Source organism: Palaemon carinicauda, chromosome 28 (assembly GCF_036898095.1).
Source record: "Palaemon carinicauda isolate YSFRI2023 chromosome 28, ASM3689809v2, whole genome shotgun sequence".
NCBI classification, from domain to species: domain Eukaryota; kingdom Metazoa; phylum Arthropoda; class Malacostraca; order Decapoda; family Palaemonidae; genus Palaemon; species Palaemon carinicauda.
This window is the reverse complement of record NC_090752.1, coordinates 43,831,573-43,846,484: the sequence shown is the minus strand read 5'-3', so window position 1 is coordinate 43,846,484 and position 14,912 is coordinate 43,831,573. Positions and strand designations below refer to the sequence as shown.

Sequence of the window (14,912 nt, the reverse complement as noted above, 5' to 3'; positions counted from 1 at the left end):
TGGAGCTTGGTATCTGGCCGACAGCTGGCGCTGATGGGCACACCCGCAACCTGTATAGCGATCGCTGGCGAGTTTTTTTGTACAGTTTTTTGTCTGTCGAGCAACAGAGTTGCAGCTATATATTCACCGGGTAAGTATATTCAAAAATTTATTTTATAATTAAAATATAATTTTTATGTTGAACAGGCTGACAAGTCTCTCTTCATAGTTTATATATGACAGATCATTTTAATGTTCTTACTGATCTTAAAATATATTTTTATCTATTATTCATTACTTCTCATGTACTTCATCTATTTCCTTTCCTAACTGGGATACTTTTCCATTTTGGACCCTTCCAGCTTGTAGCATCCTGCATTTCTATCTAGGGTTGTAGCTTATCTTGTAATAATAATCATAAGGATGAGTCTCCTATTGAAGGTTGAAGATTTGTATTATGTATAGGAGCAAATCATAAAATTTTGAATAGAGTACTGTATTATTTTTCTTAACCATGCAAATTTGAGACCTGTAAGTTACAGTAAATTGCCTACTTACCCTCCTCCTACAAGCTGTGTTTATTTTTTTTTAATGCTTAACAACCATTCTAGCTTAACTGAAGTCATCCTCTTTAAAGGTCTCAGGTTTTTATGGTTAAAAAAAATACAAATGGATTAAAAATTTGTGATCTTTGGCTCTGACAAGAAATTAGTCTCATAATATTGAGTTTGCATTTTACAGATATATAATTTGATTTAGATATTTTGTTTTCCGAACTGATGATAGAGTGTTCAAAGCATAACTATTTCACTGAATACAGTAGTAATCAGAATTTTGCATTATATCTCTTCTGTTGTAGCTGTATTGCTGTCTGTCATTTACTCTTCATCCATTCCCTTTCAACTCTGTTTTGGTTCAGTTTTCACTTTCCATCCAAGAACAAATGTTGTGAGACAGCTCTATGGGAGTCTATAAAGTGGTCGAATGGGACGGAGTTACATTGCTTAACTCATTTTGTAATAAATAATAGATGTAGAGCAAGTACTGAAATAAATCAAGAAAATGTTACAACAAATTTAGTGAATCTCTGTATTTCACATACTGTATGATTGACGCTTGTATTGCAAACATGGCTTATCTTATGATTTTGCAGGTCCTTTGAGGAAAAATGTTATGGCTGTAACAAACCAGGGCTATATGATGGAGCTCCAAGGTGGAGAAGTACTTCGATTCAATAAACTCAAGAATTGGGATGTTAAAAAGGTATGCTTGCTAATATCATGCTAAAATGTAACTGATTTTAGTATACTGTATATTTAAATGATGATTGTTTTTATATAGAGCCTGTTTTCAAGTGGATTTTCTCTTTTTTTCAGATTATAGTTCATCATGAATTCCATCCTCTACAGCTGTATATTGTCTTCGTATGTCATAATCACATTGCATACGCAGCATCTTATAGTGACTTAAAGGTATGCTAGAACTGTGTTAAAGATTAGATATTAATTTGAAATTAAGAAGTTCTGAAATATGTGGTACTAGTTCTTTTCAGAATTTCTTAGCATAGTTTTCTATTTTGATATGGTATTTTGGATGCTTGTGTACCATAAGTTTTACAACTATGATACATACAGTAATAATCTTTGATTTTCGGAGGACTGCAAAATTGCCTTAGCCATTCTTTTACCTCAGCACTTGGGGGAACATTTGATAGAATTGGGGGTCAACTAGCTTTTGTGACATAAAACAATTGTCAGTAAAATAGAAAAACCTCTTGTTACACATATGCTTAGTGCGTGAAAAGCTATAAAGAGCTAAGCCCAGTACATTTCTGTAGTTATTTTACTGCACCAATCAATGTGCTTTTTGTTCTGCCTTGTTTAATTCTTCTTACCTATAGTTTTCCACATTCTCAGCTTAACACTTGTAATTATGGTGAACAGTGCTCCTGCTTGCTTAATCTTTGTTCCTACTCAAATACAGTATTGTAAAAACCTTTTGTCTTTTGAAATAGGGATGTCTTCAATGGTGCTGGGATGGCCATTGAGTCGTTGAAAAGCAGGTGGTGTGAAGGGAAGTCCCACCCACACACCTGTCACTGGTTAGCCATTTTTGTGTTTAGCTGCGGTAAGCACAGATATGCTGCCGCATTCCTCTCTCGACTGTTGGATCTTTTCCTATGTATGTTTGTAAAAAGTATTGAATATTTTTTTGTTTATTTGTTAGCACTTTCACTTGTCAGCGGAAGCGCACTGAAAGGTAAACGTGGTGATGGGAATTTTGTTCCTATGAGGAAACAAACCTTTGTGAAAGGGTAACAGTATGCAGGCTCCTTCATTTTCCAGTGTTGTTCTTGCTCTTCTCACTCCGTGCTAGTTTCTCTACCATAGGAGTTAGTTACCTGATTCAGGTTGAGTATTGTCCATACCAGCTTGTCCAGTAGTGAGAATTATCCATTTGACTGGCTCACCTGACAGTGATTTTATAGGTTGAAATGATAACAAATGGTGTGAGTGTAAGGGTATGGTTAATTAATTTGTATTATATAGTGCTGAATGGCCTTTGAGCCCCAGTGGCTTGGCTTGAGGCCTAAATTTTATAATCCTATCCGGACACCAACAGTGTTCCCATGATGGCAATCCCTGTGTAACAGTGTCAGTGAGAATTCACAATGCTTCCTTTTTAACATAACCTCCAGTGTAGAGGTCTGAGATGGCAGAGGATGCTTTTGTAACTTTCTCCTCTCAGGGAAAGCAGTCATTATCCGTCGCTCAGACCATGACTCCTCTCTGTAGGAAGAATGGTTGACAAGGTAAGGAGAATTTGCTCTTTTTCCCTTATCAATTTCTTCTTCCTCGATTCCCTTTGTCAGAAATTTCTTACTTGAGAAGACAAAATAAGAAGGAAAGCTTGAAGCCCAAGATTGTGTTCAAACTGGCCAAGGCATCAGCAAAAAAAGTAGGGAATTGCATGACATCTCATATGCTGCTAGTCATTTAAAAGGATGGAAGGACTCCTTTATATTCGTGGACAAATCCTAGAATCCAGCTGTCTATAATCCCAGGTTTGAGTCCTGTGTCTCTTCCATCCAAGATGCGACTAGTTGTTCGGATGACCTGCATCTCTGTCCTGTGATGTTAAAATGTACAAATGTACTGTACAATTCAAAACGATGAAATTTTGTATTACAAATCAGCCAATGATACTGTACAGTATTAAAAATTGCCAAAAAACACTATACAATATGGGAAATTTAGATTTACAAATCACCAAATACAGCATAATGTTAAAAAGCGCAAGTCAAAACTTGAAAACCTGGATTAGAAATCTACAAATAATACTTTACATCATTGTATTAAAAATTGCCAAAGAATGCAAGTCTAAATGTGAAACTTGAAGAGTTAGAAATATTGTATAAGGTAGGAAATTACATCAACGATGCTCTGTTAAATATATGTGAGCATATTCTCGAAACCATTGTCATCTAGAGATCAGCTGATGACAAAACCAAAATAGAAACAGTAGGTAATATCTCTTGTTAAAATACACCTTAAATTGATTATAGATAAGTACAAAACTGATTCAATGAAGCTCAGCTAACATTGAAAACCAGGATTAATTTAGACTGATTTCAGTACTTATACTATATGTTATGTTGTTGGCTAAAACTCGTGATCAGCTGATGAAATCGAATGCTGTGTTTTAAACTCAGCCTATTACCGAGCATAGATTTAAGTTAAGTATAAATTTATTTTTTGTGTAGTATTTAGTCGAGACTTTTTAATTTCTTTTGCTATATGTATATAATGTATGGCACCTCTGGGAAAGAAATGTTTTCATATGTCCAAATGATAACTAATAATAATAGCTATAAACAAACTGTATGAAAACTATGTTAGGCTATAACATATTGGTGCTGATATGATATTCATTATGAAGATGTTATGAATAAGTTATGAAATTATGTTAATGATAATCTTTTTTTATTTATATGTGAGCATATTCTCAAGAGCTAATTGAGATCAGCTGATCACAGCACAAAAGTAGAAAAAAAGGTCATTAATACTTGATTGTTAGAATGCACTAAAGTATAAAAAGACTTGAATAAAGCACAATTGTTCCCATACCGACAAACCTTCCTTTATTTATGTAGATATTCTTTTGGCGCAGTTGGAAAAGTAGCCCTTAGACTAAAAGTGCGAGGTGGCAACCCTGCCTAACCACTTGAGCGGGTAGGGCGGGGATGGCTGGGGGCTACCCAGCCAACTCTATATATATTCTTAGAGCTGTGAGCTACGTCACTTTTTCTTTAGCCTCGGTAGAGACGCATTCGTGAGCTAAGCATTCACGACGTTCACTCCGTTTTTGAACGAGAGCTGGACGCTCCCCATTCACGATCGTGAACCGCGCGTTCACGATCAAGGTCTAGATGTTCCTCGTTTAGAGGTCGAGATAGGCATTCGCGCAGTCCATCAGCGAGTAGCCCCTCAACCCGTTCTTCTCCTAAACGGCCTTGGACCAACCCTGATCATGAGACTGACCATTCCTTAGACAGGTGTCCAGCTAAACCTCCAGTGCCCTTTGCCACCTGGGGTGCTTTAGCAAAGCGTTCTCTTATGCAACGCTTGGCAGTGTACCCAGTGGGACGCGTTCACCAACGCTTAAAGTTGCCTCTACTCATAGGCCCTCTGTGCCCTCGGGCATAGGTGCTTCTTTGCAGCAACAGAAATGTGCTATGCCTTCTTTCAGTATGGCTCCTAGTGCTCGTGTTGCGAAGACTTCTGCTCTTGAATTGCGCTCATTGTCTGCGCGAGTCTCGTGAATTTGCACTCAAATCGGCAATTTCCATGAGTGATTCCAGAGCAGAGGTTTCGGAACCGCGAGCAAGTGCGGTACCAAGACCTCCGCCTCCGGCTTCTACCACCACCAGCGGCAAGCCTATAGTCTTCCCAGAAGGGTTTAAGGAGCCTTCTGATAAGTTTGCTGATGTTCCTATTTGCCTGGACCGTCTTTTTTTAACCGTCGAAGGAACATATCCTGTTGCTGCAAAGACTCTCCCCTACGTCTGCGCAGACTCCCTCTAGAGCTCCCCCTAGGGGACGTTCTCCTCCTGGACTTTAAGGTAAGCCCAGGGCTTATCTAAAGGTTCTGAGCTCTCTGCATGGGTAAGTACCTTCCTATCCAGCAGAAGTCTTTGGGTGTGGCTTCACCACTACAACCTCAGACTGCACCAGTCAGAGCTACTCCAAGAATTCCCTTGGAGTTTGGAGTCTACCTCAGGTTCATCTCTTGGGAGTCTTGACCCTAGAAGAAGACCATCGTTGAACAAGGCACGGAGATCACTTTCATCTCGATCTCATGCTGAGGTGCCTCCTTTTTCTAACTCGTATATGGCTTACCTTCCCTCAACTCTGGTTAAGACATGGGAAACCATGACTAAGAGGTAGAAGAGAAGGATGAGAGGCGTAACTCCACCTCACGGATATCATCCACCGTAGATGGTCAGAACATTCAACATTCAAGTGTCCCTATCAGCTCTCTTCATTCCAGGCAAGAGGAATGTGCTTGCAGACAATTTGAGCAGAGCGACTCGGATAGTAGGCTCCGAATGGTCTTCGAATCATAAGATATCCACCAAAGTCCTGACTTTGTGGGGTTCCCTGACTGTAGACCTGTTCGCAACATCTCTGAACAACAAGCTTCCTCTGTACTGTTCTCCAGTCCCGAACCCTCAGGCTCTATGGCAAGATGCATTTCAACAACGGTGGGTTAACATCAACGTGTACGCCTTTCCCCTGTTCTGTCTGATGAAAAGACTGCTCAACAAGACCAGAGCATTCAAAAGTATAATGATGTCCCTTGTAGCTCCACTATGGCATCAGCAGAGTGGTTTCCGGATCTCCTGCAACTTCTAGTAGATCTACCGCAAGAGCTTCCTCCACGACCAGATCTACTCAAACAACCACACGCAAACATTTTCCACAGAACCGTGTAGTCGCTTTAACCTCAACCTCACGCCTGGAGACTATCCAGCGTCTCCTCTCTCAAAAGGGCTTTTCACGACAAATTGTGGAAAGAATGTCCGGCTATTTGCGTAAGTCCTCAGCCTCAGTCTACCAGGCAATATGGAGAGTCTTCTGTGGTTGGTGTTGTGGAAGGAATATCTCTCCTCTCAATGCCTCCATACCAATAATAGCGGTGTTCCTTGTATACCTTCGGGAGGAAAAGCTCCTTTCAGTCTCGGCAGTGAAAGGTTTCAAAAACATAAACAGAATTGTAAATTTATAACAAGAGCAGCGAGAGCAGAGTAACAATAACTTTAATGTCAATATTGGATAAAGAAACTTTAAAATTAAAAATATTAGATTCTTTATTTATATTGAATAAATATTAAATATGGCAAAGCAATGGAACTCTGATGGCTGAAGTGGAATCCTCAATCACTAGTGACTGCCTGTGGTAGAACCCACTCAACTCTTGCCTGTTTTTGAAAACTATGGATTCTGCAAACCACGAAAAAATTTCCATCAAAAACCTAATGTAAAATTCATCTAAATTCCCTTTATAAACAATAATGAATAATATACAATATATCAACATCAAGTACAAATATACCAATACAACATTACATACAACTGAACTAGGTACCTAATAAATTTGCTAAGACCAGGAAGATAACTGAAGCCGATGATACTAGGCTACCTTCCAGCAAGCACAAGTAACCTAACCTAGTAACAAATGAAAAAATTAGGCTTACTAAAATCCTAAGTTAAGTAATATTAAAATACATATGAAAACACAAACTCAGGAAAATAGAATCTGACACGGTATATCGATTTAAGCAAATCTGAACACCCACTAGGCTATTCTATGCACAAAACAATGATTTGGAATTAAGCTAGAAATAACACTAGTAATTTTATAATGAGCTTAAAATCCATAGAAAATTTATAATTAGGGTTGAAGACTTGAATAATTAATATTCATTTCAAATATTATAACCCCCTAACCAAAGTTGAACCATATGCCACAAAATCATAGGAAACTTACGGGGTTGGTAGGCCTTATCCTTAAAATCCCAATGCAAATTGAAGAGCAGCAGAAGATCCCATTGTTGAGAACTATGTATTCATACATCTTGATATTGCACTCTTCATGGTAGCACTCGTGGTAAGCAATTGCAGGAGAGGTGGCTTTAAATTGAAGTGCTACTCCATCTTCATAGCACTTCTACACTCGAAGAAAATATTATCCAATGTCCAATATGTCCAATGTGGCCAATATATCTCCGATCTGCCTCCTCACACTTCCCTCATTACCAGTAGGTGAAAATTTTTTCCCAAGGATGATGGAATCAGGAACTGCAAATATTAAAATACAGCCAGCAGAGCCATCTATGGACTGAGCATATTATCCTTGAAACTCCCAGTATTTCTTTTTGATTTTGCTTTGTATGGCAAAAAGGGGGTTTCAAGGATGAAACAAATATGAACATAAATAAATATACATATACACAATTTTATAAATTTTCTACAGAATTAGTATATAAAATAATTCTTCAACACTCCAAAGGGGGGATTCGAATTTAGTCAAAATTCGAATGGTAAAGGTAATGTTACAAAATTAAGTAACATTCTAAGGAGAAAAAATAAAAATTACCAACACCCAAATATATACTACATACTAATTTCTCAACATATCTCTTGTTCTTGCCTCACTAATGACAGCAGCCTCTCTCTTTTTTCTTTGGTGTGTACTACTGTCCTCTTTAATATCTGCCTTTTCTTCACTGTCATTAGTCACAGGGCTTAAGAGAGGTATTACTGAAGTAACATGCCGTCTTACAGTTTCACGAGAAGCTCCCTTAAACACAGCTATGTCAGTTACTTCATCCAAGTCATTTAATTTTACTTTTTTAACAATACCCATTGGGTAATTTGAAGGTTTCATGTGCGGTTCTTTTAACAAAACAATATCACCTATTTGAATTCTTTTATGTGTCACTGGTTTATATCTACTCCTTTCGTCTGTAGCTTGTGACACTAAGTGTGCTATAAATTCTGAATTATAAATGTTAATAAGTCGAGACCTCACATTTCTAAGTTTTTGATACTTGTCTAAAACTTTGCCAACATGATCATCTGCCGTCCAGTTCAGATCTTCATCTGGATTGCCCTGCAAGTCAGGAATAATGTTAATAGACAGCAATTCATGTCCATGAAGTAATATTTCTGGTGTAATTGCATCAGGCACTTCATCTGTGATACTGTCTCTCAACCCTTCTTTGAAGGCAATAGGGCGCCTGTTAACTAAGTGAACGGTTTGCTCTACAAAAAACTCAAAATCACGGAAGTCTAACACATTATTTCTTAATGCTCCATAGATTAAACGCTTACTCATCTTAACACAAGTCTCAACAAGTCCTCCTAATTTGTTACATCCCTTTGGATACTGCTGAAACTTAATTGACTTTACACCATTTTCTTCAAAATATGCCTGACTCTCAGGATCACCCAGGAAATTAGTGACCACATTAGCTCCAGCTACCAACTGAGATCCAAGATCTGACAAGACTAGTTGAGGGATTCCATACTGATATGAATGCATTTGAAAAGCTCTTTTTACCATTAAGCTTAACGTTATACGGTCCAAAATGATCAATAAAAATATACCTGAATGGTATAGAGGGAGGGTCAATCCTAAAATCGCGATAGGCACTTTGATTGACCTTAACCGTTCTCTCTTTGAATCTCTTACAAATGACACATTCTTTGATGACCTTTTTTACTACTGAAAAGTAATGTGGAATCCAAAACTTTTTTCTCATCTCTGACAAAAGGGAATAAACACCAGCATGAGAGAATTTCTCATGAAAATCTTTTATTACTAACTGAGTTAATTTACTGTGTTTGTGAAGCAAAATAGGAAAGTTGACAAAAGTATCTTTTCTCCATTTAGACATCTTACTTCTAATTCTTAAGAGTCCATGATCATCCATGTATACATTAAGTTGAGCAATAATATTAGGAATATCCTTTACTCTCTTATTTCTGTTTTCTAAATACTGGAAAACTTCACCATACCAGATTCTCTGATCATTCCTTATGATATGTCTAGTAGCTTCCAAATGAAAGGAGGATGCATCACCAAAGTTAAAAGAAACAGAGTTTGCTCTTCTTTTGAGCAAAGCAATGAATTTAAGAACGTACACGTGAATTCTAACAAGCTTAGAGAAACTGGAACACTTGTCCAGGACGACTAAATGTTCAGGGTTTGATTCTGCTAAGACTTGTGATTCACTTAATTTAGATGCAGAAATTGAGAAGGAATTTTCATTCAATGGATTAAAATTTGGATTGGGTACAACTATATCAAATGTGTCAGCATTACTGCACAGTTCATCCCTTTCACATCTTAAAAATTCTGGGCCAGTGAAATAATTAGTTTTCAAAAGCTGTTTGTACGACATAGGCCTAGTTATACAATCTGCAGGGTTCAAGATACCACTGACAAAACAAAATCTAACTGGGTTATTTTCACAGGTCCTTTGAATGTGATCCAAACGATTCATGATAAAGACACTCCTTTTATTCATTTTATCTAATTTGTTCACATAAGAATTAATCCAGCTCAGTGAAACAATGCTATCCGTATACAGTACTGATTCTACAATTCTAATAGGTTTAGGGCACTGAGGACCTGCCAAATCTTTACTCAAATCCAATAATGTTTCTGTTCCCAAAACTATCCCTTGGAATTCTAGAGATGGAATACTTTTGCTTTCTAACTGCTTGTTAACCAAGCGATTCTTTGCTAGAACAAAACTGACTTGCTTAGTTTCTATGCACTGAATAAAAATTGTTGTCCCATAGATTATTTTACTGCTGTCAGTAAATGCAATTAAACGATATGACCCATTTCTCTCCCCGACAACTCTAGGTACCTCAATTGGAGGAGTCATGTTAACTTGTTTGGCTATGTTACGCCATTCTCGTTGTTGCTCAATGGACAATTCTGTATCCCATCCTAGAGAAGTGTTTAATTGAAGTTCATGCATAAATAAACGAGCTCTGTTTAAAATAGGTCCATTGAAGTTATATGGATCAAAATTTGAAGCAATGCTTTTCAATATCAGTCTCTTAGTGTTTGCTTTAGAGTCTAGCTCAAGTTTAGGAGAGGAAATACAATCTGTTATTCGGTTCCACTTTAAACCAAATATTTTTACTACATCAGGAGTGACTTCATCCAAATTCTTATCTATTTTTTCTTGGAGCATAACATCATTGGTAACGAATTGTTGTAATTCAAATTTATATGGATTAAAAATGTTATTCAAGTTATCAAACCCCCAGTGTAAGCTTTCAGAATCATTTGCAGTGAACGCACCATTATCCATGTATGTCAAAGAGTAAATAAGTTTCTTCAATTCCTTTAAGTTGTCCAAATCACCTTCAGTGTCTAGCATCAATATTTTGTACAAACCAATCATCAATATTGTTGGGCTACACCTTAGCCCAAAACTTAGACGAAGATTCTTGTATGCTATAATGGTAAAATCTCCTTTACTTACATTTTTAAACCAAAAGAATAATAATTTACTTTGATCAGTTTCATTTAATGCTATCTGCTGGAAAGCTTTCTTTAAATCAAAGCACAATAAATGAGAATCAAACCTTAAAAGTAGCAAGGCAGTAGACAATTTCTGATTAATACAAGGGCCAGCCCACATTGCCTGATTGTGACTAATAGAGGGGGAGCCATTACTTTGTTTTTCACACAAATTAGAGAGAAAAACCATTCGGCATTTAGTAGTACTGCGGTCTAACTTAAATATTCCCATGTGCGGCAAAACACTGTACTCTGGGTGTTCTTCACAAAACTTATCCAAATTATCAATCCTTTCAATTAAGTTTTGAGCTACCTGAGTCTTTATGTTATCATCCATTAATCTCAAAAATTCATCATTCTTCGATAATTTCTTTAGGTTAGATTTCAAAATTTGCTTTGCTAAATTTGTGTTCTTTCCCAGCAAATGAGAAACACGACCATTCCATAAAAGTGGCATTATCAACCTGCCTTCTTCATCTCTTTGTGTATTATTAAGTAAATACCTAACTAATTTCTTATTATGTTCAGTGCTCTCCCCATCTAAGTCAGTTCTATCTTTGTGCAAATAATATGAGCATTCTCGCTCTAAAATATGATCAGTAGCTTTTTGCAATTTATGCTCGCTGATCCTGCCATCATGATCTAAAATACAGATTGTAGGATCCTCTGCACTTCCAATACATCTAACACTAGACTTGAAACATGAAGTCATAGGAAATTTAATATTATCTAGTGATTTACCTTGCTCATTTAAATTCTCTTCCAAGCCAAAAAGTAAATGAGTATCATCATGCAGGCTAGGGAGAAATTTCAAATTTGCAATTAATTTCTCAATGTTTCCTATTAACATAATGCCAAATCTTGTTTCATAGTACACACACTGACCACTATGACCAAAACTAACCATCTTTTCCATAAGACAATGAGCTGAATTTGCCCCCAGGACAAACTGAATGTTTGATATGTCTTCTCTAGCCTCATCAAGAAACTCATCTAAAAGTTTATAACCATAATTTCTAAAACTTCTAACAACTTTACCAAGGCCGGGTAAATTCAAATTTATATCAATACCTGGGACACAAATAGCTTCTATATTATGCGCTGTCTCCCCCATCTTAACAGAAATTTGAACAATCTTGGTACGATAGCATTTTGCTCCATTAAACCCATTGACAACAAGATCAAAATTATCTTTCACAACTTTGAAACACTGACCTTCTAAAGCACACTCAGAAATGAAATTAGCTTGGCTACCTGAATCCTTCAATCCTCTTATTTTACTAGGGCCCAAAGTACAAGAAAATGTGGGTAAAATTGAATTTATGCCCCCCTTACTCTGAAAGGAACTACCTGGACAAACTACCCCATTCTGTGTACTATTTTGAACATCTTTTGATTTACTTTTCTCGTTTTGCTTAGGGTTAGGAACTGCTTTTTTAGGATTACGCACCAAATCTCTGACCTCGGAACTTTCATGATTATCTGACAGGCAAAGAAAGGAGAAATGCCATCCCTGACAATGTTTACACTTTCTGGAAAATCTAAAATGACACGAGCTATCCAAATGCTTGATTCTTGCACATTTAGTGCAACCATTCAAAATGCTCAACCTAGCTATCTTTTCCTTAGCAGTAGGGAAATTAGGGCACTTATGGATTGGATGATCACCATTAACCTTATCACTACAAAGTGTGCAAGAATTAAAAGGATTGGAGCTTTTAAAATTAACCTCTGCTGCTAAGTTTGAACTTTTACTCCATCCTAGTTTATCTTGATGCCTTTCAGCAGAAGGCTGTTTACTTTTACTTAATTTACCAAGTTTATTTGCATTCTGATACCGTTCATTGGCTTCAAAAAAGTTATCAACAATTTCACTTGTAGTGGGCTTTGAATTGTTAGTAATTTGTATCAACTGATTTCTGAAAGTTTCATTCATTCCTCTTAGGAAAAAGTACTGCAAAACATCATCTATATCCATTTTCAAAGTCTTAACAGCTTCTTGTAATTTTCTAATATTACTAATATACTGAAAGGGTTCTGAATCATAACCTAACTTCAGCTCTTGAAGTTGTTTCATCACATTAAACTTTTGAGTTGGAACCGAGGCAAAAGCCGTTTTTAAGAGTTCCTTTGCATGGGAATAACCTTGTTTGTCTGCTTCTAAAGAGTCTATCAAAAGTAAAGCCTTGCCAGAAACCTGCTGTTTAAGTAACAACAACCTATCATAATCTGTGTAAGAAAACTTTCTAGTAGTTTCCTCAAACTGCTGTAAGAATAATTCTAAACTTTCATCATCAGAACTCTTAAATTTAGGCAAAGGTGCTACTGGACTTTTAAGACGACTAAGAGGAGTTTCATTCAGATTTTCACTTGTGCTTCCATTAACATTACCCTCTAAGAGCAGCAACATTTCAGAAATTTTATCTTTATATTCCTGACAAGAGCTAAATTCAATTTCCATTTCATTTTCATCTTCGCTCTCTGACCACTTCAAAGATATGACTTTACTATCAAACCCTTTAAGTTCTTCCTTAAAATTCTTAAGTTTTTCAACAAGATTTAACTTTTGTGAGCTATTATACTGCGAAAATTTATGCCTTTCATTAAATTGTCTAGTGACTTGAGAGCGGATGTACTTCCGACTCATAACAAGAAGCCTAATGTCTGTCATGATTATAGAAAAATTTAATTCTAAACGTCAATGCAGCCTAACAAAAGAAAAAATTTAAGATAATTATAGTATTCGGTATACTGATCAATAATAACAATAATCCAAATAAAAACCACCACTCCTACAATGCTACCCAAGTGCCACCAGTATTGAGACAGCCTTCAGAGCCCCACGTTGGGCGCCATTTCAAAAACTTATACAGAATTGTAAATTTATAACAAGAGCAGCGAGAGCAGAGTAACAATAACTTTAATGTCAATATTGGATAAAGAAACTTTAAAATTAAAAATATTAGATTCTTTATTTATATTGAATAAATATTAAATCTGGCAAAGCAATGGAACTCTGATGGCTGAAGTGGAATCCTCAATCACTAGTGACTGCCTGTGGTAGAACCCACTCAACTCTTGCCTGTTTTTGAAAACTATGGATTCTGCAAACCACGAAAAAATTTCCATCAAAAACCTAATGTAAAATTCATCTAAATTCCCTTTATAAACAATAATGAATAATATACAATATATCAACATCAAGTACAAATATACCAATACAACATTACATACAACTGAACTAGGTACCTAATAAATTTGCTAAGACCAGGAAGATAACTGAAGCCGATGATACTAGGCTACCTTCCAGCAAGCACAAGTAACCTAACCTAGTAACAAATGAAAAAATTAGGCTTACTAAAATCCTAAGTTAAGTAATATTAAAATACATATGAAAACACAAACTCAGGAAAATAGAATCTGACACGGTATATCGATTTAAGCAAATCTGAACACCCACTAGGCTATTCTATGCACAAAACAATGATTTGGAATTAAGCTAGAAATAACACTAGTAATTTTATAATGAGCTTAAAATCCATAGAAAATTTATAATTAGGGTTGAAGACTTGAATAATTAATATTCATTTCAAATATTATAACCCCCTAACCAAAGTTGAACCATATGCCACAAAATCATAGGAAACTTACGGGGTTGGTAGGCCTTATCCTTAAAATCCCAATGCAAATTGAAGAGCAGCAGAAGATCCCATTGTTGAGAACTATGTATTCATACATCTTGATATTGCACTCTTCATGGTAGCACTCGTGGTAAGCAATTGCAGGAGAGGTGGCTTTAAATTGAAGTGCTACTCCATCTTCATAGCACTTCTACACTCGAAGAAAATATTATCCAATGTCCAATATGTCCAATGTGGCCAATATATCTCCGATCTGCCTCCTCACACTTCCCTCATTACCAGTAGGTGAAAATTTTTTCCCAAGGATGATGGAATCAGGAACTGCAAATATTAAAATACAGCCAGCAGAGCCATCTATGGACTGAGCATATTATCCTTGAAACTCCCAGTATTTCTTTTTGATTTTGCTTTGTATGGCAAAAAGGGGGTTTCAAGGATGAAACAAATATGAACATAAATAAATATACATATACACAATTTTATAAATTTTCTACAGAATGTAAAAGAGCAGCGAGAGCAGAGTAACAATAACTTTAATGTCAATATTGGATAAAGAAACTTTAAAATTAAAAATATTAGATTCTTTATTTATATTGAATAAATATTAAATATGGCAAAGCAATGGAACTCTGATGGCTGAAGTGGAATCCTCAATCACTAGTGACTGCCTGTGGTAGAACCCAC

At 36.3% G+C, this 14,912-nt stretch overlaps 2 protein-coding genes across 7 annotated transcripts in view; one reads left to right on the top strand and one right to left on the bottom strand.

Moving 5' to 3' along the window:
• Positions 1–14,912, top strand: part of LOC137621537 (uncharacterized) — a 165,596-nt gene that overhangs the window by 43,533 nt on the left and 107,151 nt on the right. For all 5 annotated transcript variants that reach the window (XM_068351908.1, XM_068351911.1, XM_068351912.1 and 2 more), the window contains 2 exons: positions 1,133–1,242; positions 1,356–1,451. In XM_068351908.1, the coding sequence (XP_068208009.1) occupies positions 1,133–1,242; positions 1,356–1,451 (206 nt within the window). The remainder of the gene's footprint in view (positions 1–1,132; positions 1,243–1,355; positions 1,452–14,912) is intronic.
• On the bottom strand, positions 6,391–8,593 carry LOC137621536 (uncharacterized). Of its 2 annotated transcripts, XM_068351906.1 has the most exons (3): positions 7,030–8,593; positions 6,628–6,707; positions 6,391–6,482 (listed from the first exon to the last, which is right to left on the bottom strand). In XM_068351906.1, the coding sequence occupies exon 1, from the start codon at positions 8,584–8,586 to the stop codon at positions 7,663–7,665; it is 924 nt and encodes a 307-aa protein (XP_068208007.1). In that variant the 5' UTR covers positions 8,587–8,593; the 3' UTR covers positions 6,391–6,482; positions 6,628–6,707; positions 7,030–7,662. The 2 variants fall into 2 exon arrangements, with proteins under 2 accessions (XP_068208007.1, XP_068208008.1); XM_068351907.1 differs by lacking the exon at positions 6,628–6,707.

Excerpts from the sequence above, each read along its gene's own strand:
- LOC137621536 (XM_068351906.1), bottom strand. The coding sequence starts at position 8,586 with ATGCATTCATATCAGTATGGAATCCCTCAACTAGTCTTGTCAGATCTT.